General features: G+C 33.7%; 1 protein-coding gene across 4 annotated transcripts in view; it reads right to left on the bottom strand.

Moving 5' to 3' along the window:
- Positions 1-11337: 11337 nt before the first annotated feature.
- GABA-B-R2 (gamma-aminobutyric acid type B receptor subunit 2) overlaps positions 11338-15440 on the bottom strand; it is a 374454-nt gene continuing 370351 nt past the window's right edge. For 2 of the 4 annotated variants that reach the window (XM_074170500.1, XM_074170499.1), the window contains one exon: positions 11339-11851. In XM_074170500.1, the coding sequence (XP_074026601.1) occupies positions 11484-11851 (368 nt within the window). In that variant the 3' untranslated portion in view covers positions 11339-11483. Of the gene's footprint in view, positions 11852-15440 lie in introns of all 4 variants that reach the window. The other 2 variants (XM_074170501.1, XM_074170502.1) reach the window with 2 other exon arrangements.

The following is a 15440-nucleotide window of genomic DNA, read 5'->3' on the forward strand; positions in this document are numbered from 1 at the left end:
TGCAGATTTCGTAGGAATACTGAAACTTTAATGAAATGAATAAAAACACTTTTGTCTAATTACCTAAATTTGATTTTATTTATATGACCGTTTTCGGGTTTGACCCCATTACCAAGTATTACCTTACCTATAAATTTCGTCGCCGCTGATATATACCATTATTTTTTGAAGACAAATTTTGATGATCATAATATCCTCCATTTCATAAATTTATTATCGGATGAAAAGTGCAATTTTCTATACTTCACTGAATTTGACTTCGATACTAAATTTTCCCATTTTCATGATGTTTTTCTTCAAGCTTTTGATATATCCTTTCCTAAACAGTTTCAAAAAATTAAACAAAATCAAAATTCAAGTAGACACAAACCATGGATTACTAAGGATATCGTTGAAGAAGGTATATTACTCAGAGATATTTATGATTTGAACAAGAGCCAAACCAATGTACATTTATTGGGTCAATATAAGCAACTCTTAAAAAATCATAGACAAAAAATTGTGCTCTCAAAAAGTCAATACTTTAATAATCAATTCCTCAAGGCTCAACATAAATCTAGAGCTGCCTGGTCTATCATCAGGAAAAATACTATTATAAACGATTCATCTAAGACATTGGCGATGGTGTACTTGTTGACGATGGTCCCGGTATATCTCAAGCATTTAGTAGTTATTTTGTCGATTCAGTGGAGTCATTAGTAAAAAATACTGCACCTGGTGGCATTGAAAATCGTTGTGTAAAAACTGAGAGTCTTTTCCTCTATCCAATAGATGAAACTGAACTCGTGGAAATAATTAAATTCGCATGTTCGAAAAATTCCAGTGGGGTTGATGAATTGCCAGGCAATGTTTTAATGAAGGCTGCTTTGAAAATAATGGAACCTCTAATTTATCTAATCAATTTATTTTTCTCTGAAGGTATTTTTCCTTCCCGACTTAAGCAAGCAATGGTCGTCCCAGTCTATAAAAAAAGCGATAAGCATGTAATGTCGAACTACAGAGGTATTGCTTTACTATCTCCATTTTCGAAAATATTTGAAGAATAATATCAAAACTTGTGTCCTTTTTAAATAAATACAATATCGTATCTGACAACCAATATGGGTTTCAAGTGGGCTTGTCAACCCAGGATGCCATCCTTTCTCTACATAATCATGTATTATCAAACTTCGACAACGATGAAAAATCACTTAGTGTTCTTTTCGACTTGACACGAGCGTTTGATATCAGTCATCATGGTCTTCTTCTTGATGAACTGTTTGGCATGGGCGTTCGTGGTCCAAGTCTGAAATGGATTGAAACCTATTCAACTGGTCGTACACAGGTTGTTAAAGTTAGGTTTCAGACTGGGTCATTTTTCTCTGAATTTCGAAACGTTGTTACAGGTGTGCCCCAAGGTAGTGTTTTGGGGCCTACACTATTTATTTTATTTGTTAATGACCTTTCAAAAATTAATCATCCACAGTGCTCTATACAATTTGCTGATGACACATCTTTTACTGTCAGTGGTTCGGAATGTGAAACATTGTCAGTAAGAGCAAATGATGCTGTATTCAACATGCAAAATTATTGTTCTAAGAATGGCTTGATTCTAAATAATCTTAAAACCAACACCATTTTCTTTACAATTCAGGAAACTGATTGTAGTGTATTGGTTAGGTCTGAGATTAAAAATATTGAACAGGTAAACTATAAAAAATTTTTAGGAGTTTTTATTGATTCCCAACTCAATTGGAATCATCATGTTGATTTCATACTGAAGAAATTAGCGACACATTGTTTCGTTATATGGAATCTGCGTTATTTTGTGTCTATTGAAATTCTTAAAAGTTACTATTATGCATATATTTACTCTGCCCTCAATTACTGTATTATTTGTTTTGGCAACTGCAATAGAATCAGTGTCTTATTAATTTTCCAGAAAAAAAATATTAGAACAATTTGTTTTAAAAAAAAACTCGATTCCTGTAAACCACTATTTACAAAGTTGAATATATTAACTGTTACTTGCATGTATATTTTTAATTGCGTAATCTACGTTAAATCAAATTGCTCCAAGTTTTAGAACAGAGATGATACATGTCTTCTTTCGGGCTTCACCCTGAGAAAAAACTATAACATTTTAATTCCTAGTCATAAGTAAGCCAAGGTGACTAATGGACCTCATATCATGTCAAAAAACTGTACAACAAGCTCCCAATATCCATTAAAAAATAACTAGTGTAAAGCTCTCTAAACAAAAAGTTCGGAAAGTATTATGTGAAAAGAAATTTTATTCGCTTGATGAATTTTTTCAGTCTGATTTGGAATTTTAAATTTTAATCTTTGTACCCCTTTTATGGTCTGAATGTTATGTAATATATCATATAATTATGTTGTTTTATGATTGTGACCTCATTGTAATTGTACTGAGTTATGACTTTTTCCATGCCGTCCCTAGGTCTACGGAAATAAAGATTTTTGATTTGATTTGAAGTATTGAAAAAATACTTAATAATGCGGGGTCAAACCCGAAACTGGTCGTATACATAAAATCAACTAGTGGTACTTAGACAAAAGTGTTTTTATTCATTTCATTAAAGTGATCATGAATTACCACAAAATAAACAAGTAATCAATCATACATAATACAGAAACTATATGAAACATAAATAGTCAATAGTAACGGCATCTTTTTCTTTTCCTAATAAATTTTTTCCGGTAAACTAACACATAGTTTACCTCTGAAAAACTGGATTCGCCAGGATTTTAAAAACACTTGATACCCTCACGATGAAATCCAATGATACACTGAAATGGATCGCGTTCCTGGTCAGCCCTTCGATGTGGCAGCATTGTAGGGCTGACCAAGATGCTCTTCATATAGCGATTTGTATAACTATGGGCTGACCAACAGCATGGGGCTGACAAAGGTTTAAAGGATATGTAAAATTTTTATTTCCAGAAAAAATCTACCCCTCTGATGGGCCTATTAATAAAATCATACCACTGAAGAGTATTCCGAAAAGTATATACCTAAATATATTCGGGAAGTGCTGGGTGGACCAACGCCCCGTTCATATACCGGGCTCACCAATATGCAATGAACAAATATATATATGTATATATATATATATATATATATATATATATATATATATATATATATATATATGGGGCGTTGGTCCACCCAGCACTTCCCGAATTTATTTAGGTATATACTTTTCGGAATACTCTTCAGTGGTATGATTTTATTAATAGGCCCATCAGAGGGGTAGATTTTTTCTGAAAATAAAAATTTTACATATCCTTTAAACCTTTGTCAGCCTCATGCTGTTGGTCAGCCCATAGTTATACAAATCGCTATATGAAGAGCATCTTGGTCAGCCCTACAATGCTGGAAATTATTCAATAGTCTATGAAGAATATTATTGAATGCAGCAACTTTATGCTGGTAAGAGTGTGTAGAGGAATTATGTATGATAATGTCCGTGTAAGATGGTTTGTGGAAAATTGCAAATTCATGTTCATTGTTATTTTTTGTAATGGTTGAGTCAAGGTAATTTAATGAATTATTTACCTTCCTCTCAGTGGTAATTTTTATTGACGGGTGGATGGAATTGACATATTCAACGAACTTGCCTACTTGCTTTTCTGTAATGATTTCATTATTCACTAGTGATAAATGGATATCGTAATGCTTGAAGAAATACATGCATAATGAATATTTAATACAACAGTCCTGAACAAACTGTAACGTCTATTTGATAAAAAAAAATTGATGAGCTTCCGTGAAGTATCAAATTTATTCTAATACTTGCTACTTTCTACACACATTCACATCAAATCGATATACCAAATTTAGAATATCCATTCGAACTAAATGAAAACACAGGAAAATAATATTTCATTTGAGTTAGGAATTGGAAAATAGTGAATTACTTAAAATTATGTAGATTCTATGATATTTATTTGTAATTGTCATATACCTATATATTCTCTAATTATTCTCTAAGTATACCAAAATATTGGCAAGCCAATTAACAAAATAGCATTCGGACCATTGCAAAGATCGTAACGGTTCTCAAAGAGTTTCGCGCCAAAATAGTTAACGCGTGTCTAACAATTGCAGATTTCGTAGGAATACTGAAACTTTAATGAAATGAATAAAAACACTTTTTTCTAATCACCTATATTTGATTTTATTTATATGACCGTTTTCGAGTTTGACCCCATTACCAAGTATTACCTTACCTATAAATTTCGTCGCCGCTGATATATACCATTATTTTTTGAAGAGAAATTTTGATGATCATAATATCCTCCATTTCATAAATTCATTATCGGATGAAAAGTGCAATTTTCTATACTTCACTGAATTTGACTTCGATACTGAATTTTCCCATTTTCATGATGTTTTTCTTCAAGCTTTTGATATATCCTTTCCTAAACAGTTTCAAAATATTAAACAAAATCAAAATTCAAGTAGACACAAACCATGGATTACTAAGGATATCGTTGAAGAAGGTATATTACTCAGAGATATTTATAATTTGAACAAGAGCCAAACCAATGTACATTTATTGGGTCAATATAAGCAACTCCCAAAAAATCATAGACAAAAAATTGTGCTCTCAAAAAGTCAATACTTTAATAATCAATTCCTCAAGGCTCAACATAAATCTGAAGCTGCTTGGTCTATCATCAGGAAAAATACTATTATAAACGATTCATCTAAGACATTGGCGATGGTGTACTTGTTGACGATGGTCCCGGTACATCTCAAGCATTTAGTAGTTATTTTGTCGATTCAGTGGAGTCATTAGTAAAAAATACTGCACCTGGTGGCATTGAAAATCGTTGTGTAAAAACTGAGAGTCTTTTCCTCTATCCAATAGATGAAACTGAACTCGTGGAAATAATTAAATTCGCATGTTCGAAAAATTCCAGTGGGGTTGATGAATTGCCAGGCAATGTTTTGATGAAGGCTGCTTTGAAAATAATGGAACCTCTGATTTATCTAATCAATTTATCTTTCTCTGAAGGTATTTTTCCATCCCGACTCAAGCAAGCAATGGTCATCCCAGTCTATTAAAAAAAGCGATAAGCATGTAATGTCGAACTAAAGAGGTATTGCTTCACTATCTCCATTTTCGAAAATATTTGAAGAATCATATCAAAACTTGTGTCCTTTTTAAATAAATACAATATCGTATCTGACAACCAATATGGGTTTCAAGTGGGCTTGTCAACCCAGGGTGCCATCCTTTCTCTACATTATCATGTATTATTAAACTTCGACAACGATGAAAAATCACTTAGTGTTCTTTTCGACTTGACACGAGCGTTTGATATCAGTCATCATGGTCTTCTTCTTGATGAACTGTTTGGCATGGGCGTTCGTGGTCCAAGTCTGAAATGGATTGAAGCCTATTCAACTGGTCGTACACAGGTTGTTAAAGTTAGGCTTCAGACTGGGTCATTTTTCTCTGAATTTCGAAACGTTGTTACAGGTGTGCCCCAAGGTAGTGTTTTGGGGCCTACACTATTTATTTTATTTGTTAATGACCTTTCAAAAATTAATCATCCACAGTGCTCTATACAATTTGCTGATGACACATCTTTTACTGTCAGTGGTTCGGAATGTGAAACATTGTCAGTAAGAGCAAATGATGCTGTATTCAACATGCAAAATTATTGTTCTAAGAATGGCTTGATTCTAAATAATCTTGAAACCAACACCATTTTCTTTACAATTCAGGAAACTGTTTGTAGTGTATTGGTTAGGTCTGAGATTAAAAATATTGAACAGGTAAACTATAAAAAATTTTTAGGAGTTTTTATTGATTCCCAACTCAATTGGAATCATCATGTTGATTTCATACTGAAGAAATTAGCGACACATTGTTTCGTTATATGGAATCTGCGTAATTTTGTGTCTATTGAAATTCTTAAAAGTTACTATTATGCATATATTTACTCTGCCCTCAATTACTGTATTATTTGTTTTGGCAACTGCAATAGAATCAGTGACTTATTAATTTTTGAGAAGAAAAATATTAGAACAATTTGTTTAAAAAAAAAACTCGATTCCTGTAAACCACTATTTGCAAAGTTGAATATATTAACTGTTACTTGCATGTATATTTTTAATTGCGTAATCTACGTTGAATCAAATTGCTCCAAGTTTTAGAACAGAGATGATACATGTCTTCTTTCGGGCTTCACCCTGAGAAAAAACTATAACATTTTAATTCCTAGTCATAAGTTAGCCAAGGTGACTAATGGACCTCATATCATGTCAAAAAAACTGTACAACAAGCTCCCAATATCCATTAAAAAATAACTAGTGTAAAGCTCTATAAACAAAAAGTTCGGAAAGTATTATGTGAAAAGGTATTTTATTCGCTTGATGAATTTTTTCAGTCTGATTTGGAATTTTAAATTTTAATTTTTGTACCCCTTTTATGGAAAGAATGTTATGTAATATATCATATAATTATGTTGTTTTATGATTGTGACCTCATTGTAATTGTACTGAGTTATGTGACTTTTTCCATGCCGTCCCTAGGTCTACGGAAATAAAGATTTTTGATTTGATTTGAAGTATTGAAAAAATACTTAATAATGCGGGGTCAAACCCGAAACTGGTCGTATACATAAAATCAACTAGTGGTACTTAGACAAAAGTGTTTTTATTCATTTCATCAAAGTGATCATGAATTACCACAAAATAAACAAATAATCAATCATACATAATACAGAAACTATATGAAACATAAATAGTCAATAGTAACTGCATCTTTTTCTTTTCCTAATATATTTTTTCCGGTAAACTAACACATAGTTTACCTCTGAAAAACTGGATTTGCCAGGATTTTAAAAACACTTGATACCCTCACGATGAAATCCAATGATACACTGAAATGAATCGCGTTCCTGGTCAGCCCTTCGATGTGGCGGCATTGTAGGGCTGACCAAGATGCTCTTCATATAGCGATTTGTATAACTATGGGCTGACCAACAACATGGGGCTGACCAACAGCATGGGGCTGACAAAGGTTTAAAGGATATGTAAAATTTTTATTTTCAGAAAAAATCTACCCCTCTGATGGGCCGATTAATAACATCATACCACTAAAGAGACATGTGTGTCCGGAAATGAGCCGTTTCAGAAATACAGGGCGTTGAAGTTGCAAAATAAAAAGACCCTTTTCGTCGTAGCTCCCGGACTAAAAGGAATAAATTAATGAAACTCAGCAAATCGATTACGAGCTAGAATGTGCTTCCTCCAGTGGTATGTTTGCTTCAGTATCAGTAGCCAGTGGCGTTCCAGTGGGGTAATAGCTTATATTTCCCCCTTATTTTTTACGCCACTGACTTTATATCCACAACCGTCTCTTTTTTGAATTCCTTGATCAATTTTACGTAAAAACCAAATGAACATTCACTATGAAAAAACCAGTAGTTTTCGAGAAAAATTGAGTTGAACTGATACGTGCATTCTTATATGGGAATAATAGATTAAAATAATCGAAATTCCAAAACCAAAATTATTTGAACTCTTTTATGATTTTACCATTAATTTAGCGCTTGCAAGTGATGGTAATTATTGTGGGTTTTCTATCATCGTACCAATTTTTGTTATGTTTAGCATATTGTAATGACAAATCATAACTCTTGAGGCTTATTTTCGTGCTTGTCAATAGATTTCATTGTTGAAATGTTTTCATTGTTCTCAGATCTTCGAGTGACTTTGTGATCTGAAAAAAAGTGACCCCAAATAAAATTTGCGATCATTCGGAATCTCGACTGAGTTAGGCTCCAATAATCCTAAAATAACACCATTATTCTGGATTTTGGGAAAATTATTTTTTGTTCACAATTGTCCTGTCTTTCCCATTCGTGAAATCACACTTCTCTTTGTAGAATCGTAAATATCTTGAAGAATATTCATTAATAAGAAAATGAAAAACATTCTCAAAGTATACAGTGTTTTCAAATTTTCACAGATGAAGCCGAAAAACAATGTATTTGGAAGAAGTCAATTCATTTGAATAACCATCTGATAAGATCTTCGCTAACTCTAGTCAGTTAATGAAGTTTTTTAAATAAATGAAGAAATGGAAGTTGTCTATTTACAGCTAATTACATAACTCTTAGTTGGATGTCGGTACTCATAATTCATCTTTGAGTAGAAATATCATGTTCAAAATATACCTTCTCTACACATATTTTAGATAATGTGAAAAGAAACAATACTGTTGAAATTCTAGAACAGTGAGTCATAAACACGAATTTCTTTTTGAAATTTACATTGAAAATTCAAATGTGCTTTTGAATAATAATGAGAACATCTGATGAATAATCAATAGGGTAATTGTTCGAAATTTTTTCCATCAACACTTATACACGATCTGCAACGGCGCAACATAGAAAATCGCACTTTTTCAAATGATTCTAAATTTTCGGCAATCGTTATCGATGCAGCTTGAATGCGGGCGACTAATTCTTCTTGGCTTCTTGGTTCTGTTTCATAAACCAGTGACTTCATATGACCCCAAAGAAAATAGTCAACAGGATTCAAATCTGGTGATCTGGCAGGCCATTTGTGGGGTCCACCTCGACCAATCCAATTGTAACCGAATTTCCGATTTAGGTACTCTCTAGCAGATAACGAAAAATGAACAGAAGCACCGTCGTGCTGAAACCACATTCCATTCCGGATATTCAGAGGAACATCTTTTAACAATTCAGGCAATACTTCTCCCAAGAAAGTGCTATAATTGTCCCCATTCAAATTATCTGGTGAAAGATAAGGACCAACTAAACGGTTTTCTACTATTCCTGCCCAAACATTCAATGAAAATTTTGTTTGATGGCCATGAGGATGAATAGCAAAAGGATTTTCCTCGGCCCAAATATGGCTATTGCGAGAATTGAAAATACCTTCCCTTGTGAATTTTGCCTCATCAGTGTATAACACTTGCTTGATAAATTCCGGATTATTTCTCCACATACTTAAAAACCATTGAGAAAATTCAATTCGATCTGGATAGTCCTCTGGTTTCAGTGCCTGAACTTTTCTCAGTCGATATGGGTATAACTGCTGTTCATGCAAAGTCCTCCAAACAGATGATGAAGACACATGCAGCACTCTAGCTATAGATCTACTACTTTCAGACGGATGTTCAGCAGCATAGTTCAATATCTCCTCTTCTGTGATATAATTTCTTACAGTTATCTGTATACCTGCATTCCTTCTGGTAATTAAAAAACTTCCTGTTTTCCTGAGTCTTCTGTCCACGTTTTCGAACGTTTTCCAATTAGGAATTCTATTTCTTCCAGGAAAATTTTCACGATACATTCTTTGTGCCAACCTTCCATTTCGTCCCGATTTTCCATAAATAAGGTGCATGTCCGCTAACTCTTCGAATGTAAAATTCATTTTTATTATACGAAATACACAATCAAACACTTTCTGACAGCTACGTTAACTTGGAAGTGTCATACGAATTTCATTTCATTTCCACAGCCCCCTAACAAATTTATTGTTGTCAATGAATAAAGTAATCCTCATTGCTTAGGTGGATCAAAGATTGTTATAAGTCACGTGAATGTATTCTGAAACTATTCAACCAGTGGCTGAAGAACTCGAGAATATCGGTACAGTTATCTAACAAAACTATAATAGATATGCCCAGGAAACATTGTAGATGGCTAAGGTTGAAACAAGTAATGGTATTTTGGTTAATCGATAAAACTTGGATTTTTACCCAGTGAGAGAAGATAATTCGATAAAACATTCTGAGTTCAGTTTTGCCAACTATTCGTAATTGTCTTTGAAAATCGTTTGGATGGAACATTTTATCAAAAAATAAATCTCGAGGTAAAGCCATTCAGTAGGTCTGCGGGCTCACAACATATCTGCAAAAAAAGTTGGTAAAATGATAGAAAATCCGCAATATGTTGCCGAAGTGAATAATTTTTCAAGCACACAATGAATGGTAGAATGATGAAAGAGTTCAAATAATTTCGGTTTTGGAATTTCGATTATTTTACTCGATTATTAATATTCCCATATGAGAATGCACCTATCAGTTCAACTCAATTTTTCTCGAAAACTACTGGTTTTTTCATAGTGAATGTTCATTTGGTTTTTACGTAAAATTGATCAAGGAATTCAAAAAAAAGACGGTTGTGGATATAAAGTCAGTGGCGTAAAAAATAAGGGGGGAAATATAAGCTATTACCCCGCTGGAACGCCACTGGCTACTGATACTGAAGCAAACATACCACTGGAGGAAGCACATTCTAGCTCGTAATGGATTTGCTGAGTTTCATTAATTTATTCCTTTTAGTCCGGGAGCTACGACGAAAAGGGTCTTTTTATTTTGCAACTTCAACGCCCTGTATTTCTGAAACGGCTCATTTCCGGACACACATGTTCTACCTCATTTTTCATCATTTCACAAGAGGAATGACGTGGTATAAGTTTGTCCGTCGAATTCTGAAACACCCTGCATATATATATATATATATATATATATATATATATATATATATATATATATATATATATATATATATATATATATATATATATATACAGGGTCCTGCAACAGTGGCGCGGTGTTCCATATCTCTATATAGGAAGCAGATAGGAATCTAATTTTCTATAATATTACCTTATTGCTCGAGCTCGACAAAATAAAAATATTGGCGGTCACACAGGGTGTTCGATTTTTTCTGGGCGGATCCCAACTGTGTCTTTTTAAATGGCAACCTATATTTTTATCGCTTTTTCGGTTTCTTCATAGAAAATAAAATAAACTTTATATATATCTGCACTTCGAAAATATTGATGGTTTTCGAGATATCTAGCATGACAGGTTTTCTTTTCCAATATTCGTCACTCAGAATATTTGAAATTATAAAGTGGTGCCAAGTCCAGTTGAAATTTTTTTCTGGTCGAATATTCTACATTGGTAACTCTCTCAAACGATATATCTGAAATCGACCTGTTATATACAGGGTATGAAAAACCGCTTGCCAAATATTGTAAATGAAAATTTGCAAAATCTTCCTTATATTAAATGGAACACCCTGTATATTATTGATCCATAAGAAGCGCCAACGAAACCTCTACAAATTTCATCAAGTATTCCCTATGGCTAAGTTCAATAGTTTTTCTTAAATGAGAGATATGGAACACCGCGCCACTGTTGCAGGACCCTGTATATATATATATATATATATATATATATATATATATATATATATATATATACAAAACATCTGGTCAATTTTTTACTGAAATCAACTTTGACCATCTTCATATGCGAGGATACATGAAAATAATTGATAGCATTTCGTTCATTTTCATTTTATTTATTTCATTTTGATTCAAGATTATCAGAGAGCATTTGTGTAGCCGTTGGTGGAGGCGAGGAAACAAATACATGATAAAAATGAGTTTTGTTTGAACATTGTGCCAAAATACCTTACAAATACTCAACTATATCGCATTTTATAGATATATTTGGACACGATCTACCAAATGAATAGTCTATATTATGTTGACTTTTATTGCGTTCGGTGAGTAGTTTTTGGAAAATTGGCAGTATCTCGCGATCTAACAGTTCACTTTCCGAAGTTGCATTGTACATCGATATGTCTCTTTTAGGGGTGTACGTCCCGCTCTTTAGGGCGGCGACGTTAGGAGTGCTCTGGAAGTAACCCAACTTGTTACACTGTTGATTACATATGGATATTTGCTGTTGTTTTTTATTTGTTGGTGACTTTTCACGTTTCTCCTTTTGCGATGAATGTCGATTTCGTTCTGATACCGACCGATGCATGTGATTGTCATCTGAAACAAAACAGATGAGGAACATTTATTCAATCACAAAACAGATTATTTTAATCGCAATGTGGGAAGGAAAGATTTAATATTTTTGAATAAGGATTATCAATCAATAAACATGTCACTTATAAAACATGGAAAAGGAACCAAAAAAAAGAATAAGAAAGAAAATACAAAAAAACAAATTATACAAGAACAGTCAAAGATGCCAAAATAACTGAAATGAAGAACAATACAGCTCAAATTGTCATTTTCGGCGCCAATGTAATAGTTTCTAGGAGTGATGTGAAACCAGATCAGATAATATTTGTCTTCTGAATATACAATAAATAATAGCAGATCAAAAAAACGGAAAGAGGCGTTCCAGAAGCTGATAATGAAGGAATTTATTGAACAAAGTGAAGTGAAAATTTTTGTAATCGATCTGAAGGATACAGGCATGATTCAATAATGAGATTAAGTCATCATCTACCGTGCTCGTAGCAGAATAATTCGAAGTGGAGAAAGAAGTTTCCACAACTTTCAAAAATAAATTGAGAGAGATGACTTCCACCATAACTTCATATATACTAATAAATAAATACCTGCTAAATTGAATGAACCATGATTATATTTAACCGCTCTGTAACAAGTATTCCAAAAAAATATGTCTCAATGGAGCTGTAGAAAGGAAACTATCACCGGAAATGACGAATATCCCGAAGTGTACAAGGAATAGATGTCACAAATGTGAAGAAAGGAAAGGGTGATAACTAATACAAAATTAACTAAACCCATCACGTTCATGAATATCATCCGTCAACCTCACACGATAGAGCGTAACAAAGCAACCCTAACTGGTGGTGCATGTAGAATATTATATGCCCAATCAAAAATAATTTTGAAGTCAAGCTGAATGCTTCCTTACTATTTACAAAGTCTTCATACTCTTCTAGGTTACCACAGTCGAAACTTCTAAATATGTGAACTGTATTACTGTAATTCATCATTTTTTTGTAATCTTTTTGTTTCCTAACAAGATCCACTGAAAAGTTCATTTTATGACTTATCCGAATATTCAATATATGTAGGTTATGCGAATTATCACAAACGTTAAAGATGGCTGAAAAGATAAAATAAAAAATGATATGCCACGACATTTCCCTTAAGGCAGTGGTCGCCAACCTGTCGATCGCGAGCTACCGGTAGCTTGCGGAGGCAATTCTGGTAGCTCTCACAACGATTTTAATTTAAAAAATACAAACTGCAAAAATCAGAGAAGCTTCCGAAAATTCCACAAAAAAATCTAATTGTCATAAAATTAAACATAAACAGCGGCAACGTTGCGGTGAGCGATCTGCCACTGATGCCATCAAGCTAGAATCGGCTAGAACCGACCAGCCGGACCAGCGCGTTAGTGTTCGAGAACGATCTGGATTGCTTTGAACGGGATAAATACGCAGGCGCGCACATTGCGCTTAGTTTAAAACTGAACGCGTAACCAACGTCCAGCGGTTGGGTTAGTAGAGAACAACAAAAATAATATTATGGCAAGCAGTTGTAAGAAGGTGAAGAAATACCACTTTCATTCGAAATGGGAAGAACAATACTTTTTTACAGAAGTTAAAGATAAAAATGTGTGTTTGTTATGTAATATTTCGGTCTCCGTTGCTAAAAAAGGTAATATTGAGAGACCTCATAAAACTGTAGATTCTAATTTTGAAAAATCATTCCCACTGCATTCTGCCGTCAGAAAGGAGAAACTGAAACAGTTAAGAAAGCAGTTAATTGGACAATAATCAATATTTTTAAGAACGATCGCCAAAAATAAGGATGCAACTGAAGCATCGTACCGTGTGTCCCAGATAATTGCACAAAAAAAGAAACCTTATGAAAACGGGGAAATGATAAAACAGGAGTTTTTAGAAGCTGCTGATTCGTTATTTGCCAACTTTAGAAATGAAGACGAGATAGTTTCAGCTATAAAATCTATGCAACTTTCTGCTAACACAGTGATGAGACGTGTAGAAGTAATGAGCAATGATATTTTTTTACAGTTAAGAACTGACTTAGATAACTGTGTTTATTTTTCACTTCAACTGGATGAATCAACAGATGTCGTTGACACTGTCCAGATGGCCGTGTTCGTCAGGATGGTTTTTAGTGATTTTACGATTAAAGAAGATCTTTTGAAGTTCATTCCACTGAAAGGACACACTACTGGACATGAGTTGTTTTCTCATTTAAAAAATATTATTTCTGCCGAGAAATTTCCAATATCGAAAATGGTAAGCTCGACAACCGATGGCGCTCCAGCTATGGTGGGTTGTGATAAGGGTCTGGTGGCGTTATGTCCTAAAGATGAAACTTTTCCGCAATTTCTGTTACCACTGCATTATCCATCAGCAAGCATTATCTGGAAATTTCCTGAAACTAAACAACGTTATGAAACTGGTGGTAAAAATTGGGAACAAGATTAGAGCTCAAGCGTTACAAAGAAGATTATCCAGAACCTTGGCCGATGAAGTTGACTGTCAATACGGGGACCTACTCCTTCACTCTGAAGTCCGATGGTTAAGTAGAGGACGGGTGCTGAAATGCTTTAATGATGTCCTATCTGGCATAGTTCAATTTTTCAAACAACGCGATGAACCGACTCCAGAACTAGAAAATTCAATCTGGCTTAGAGATTTTGGTTTTCTCGTGGACATTACAGAGAAATTAAACTTAATTTGCAGCTTCAGGGGAGAGACAAAGAACTAGAGAGAATGATTTCTGATATAAAAGCATTCATCAAAAAGCTGGAATTTTGGGAATAAAACCTAATTTACAGCGATGCCAAGCATCTTCCTATTCTTTCAGAAAAAATATCTCAAAATCCATCAGAACCCTATGACAACAAATATCATGTAGAAATAATTTCTACCCTGAAGAATAACTTCAAAAATCGTTTTAAGGATTTCAATGCGCTTTAGTAGCGCAGTTTGTTGTTTCACCCTTTATGGAAATTGATATCCAACAGTTTGCAACTTGTGTTATGCAGAACTTTGGCGAAGACATCGTTGCAACAGAAAGGGAAGTCATTGAGTTTCAAAATGATTTAGCCTTAAAATCGTTAGTCTCAAGTACTGAATGTATCTGGCCTATTGTAAGTAAAGACAAATATTCAGTTCTATGCCGTGTTGCCTTGAAAGTGAACGCATTATTCAGTTCAACCTATTTGTGTGGATCTTCTTTTTCCAATATGAAGTTTATTAAGAACAAATATCGCAATCGACTTACAGATGAACATTTGGATAATTGTATTCGAATGGCTGCATCAAATTATACTGCAAACATTAAAAAAATTATCGATGAGTGCCAAGCCTTCTCATTGAACGTGCTTTTTTATTTTTCAATGTTTATGTTCATGATTGTGCTTTATATTTTGTTGTTATTGTTAACTATTTCTAAATCATACGTGACATGCCGTTGTGGCTGGATAAAAGTTTGTGTTTATTTTTCAAACACCTTCGTTTGATAGGTAGGAATGTAGCTATCAACAAGTACGTACTAGTAATATTAGTTATTTTGTTATTAGTTCATTATTAGTACCTATGTATTATGTATTACCAGT

This window comes from Leptinotarsa decemlineata, unplaced genomic scaffold (assembly GCF_025532065.1).
Source record: "Leptinotarsa decemlineata unplaced genomic scaffold, Ldec_3_MD MMD2_P_RNA_scaffold_9, whole genome shotgun sequence".
Classification (NCBI taxonomy): Eukaryota; Metazoa; Arthropoda; class Insecta; order Coleoptera; family Chrysomelidae; genus Leptinotarsa; species Leptinotarsa decemlineata.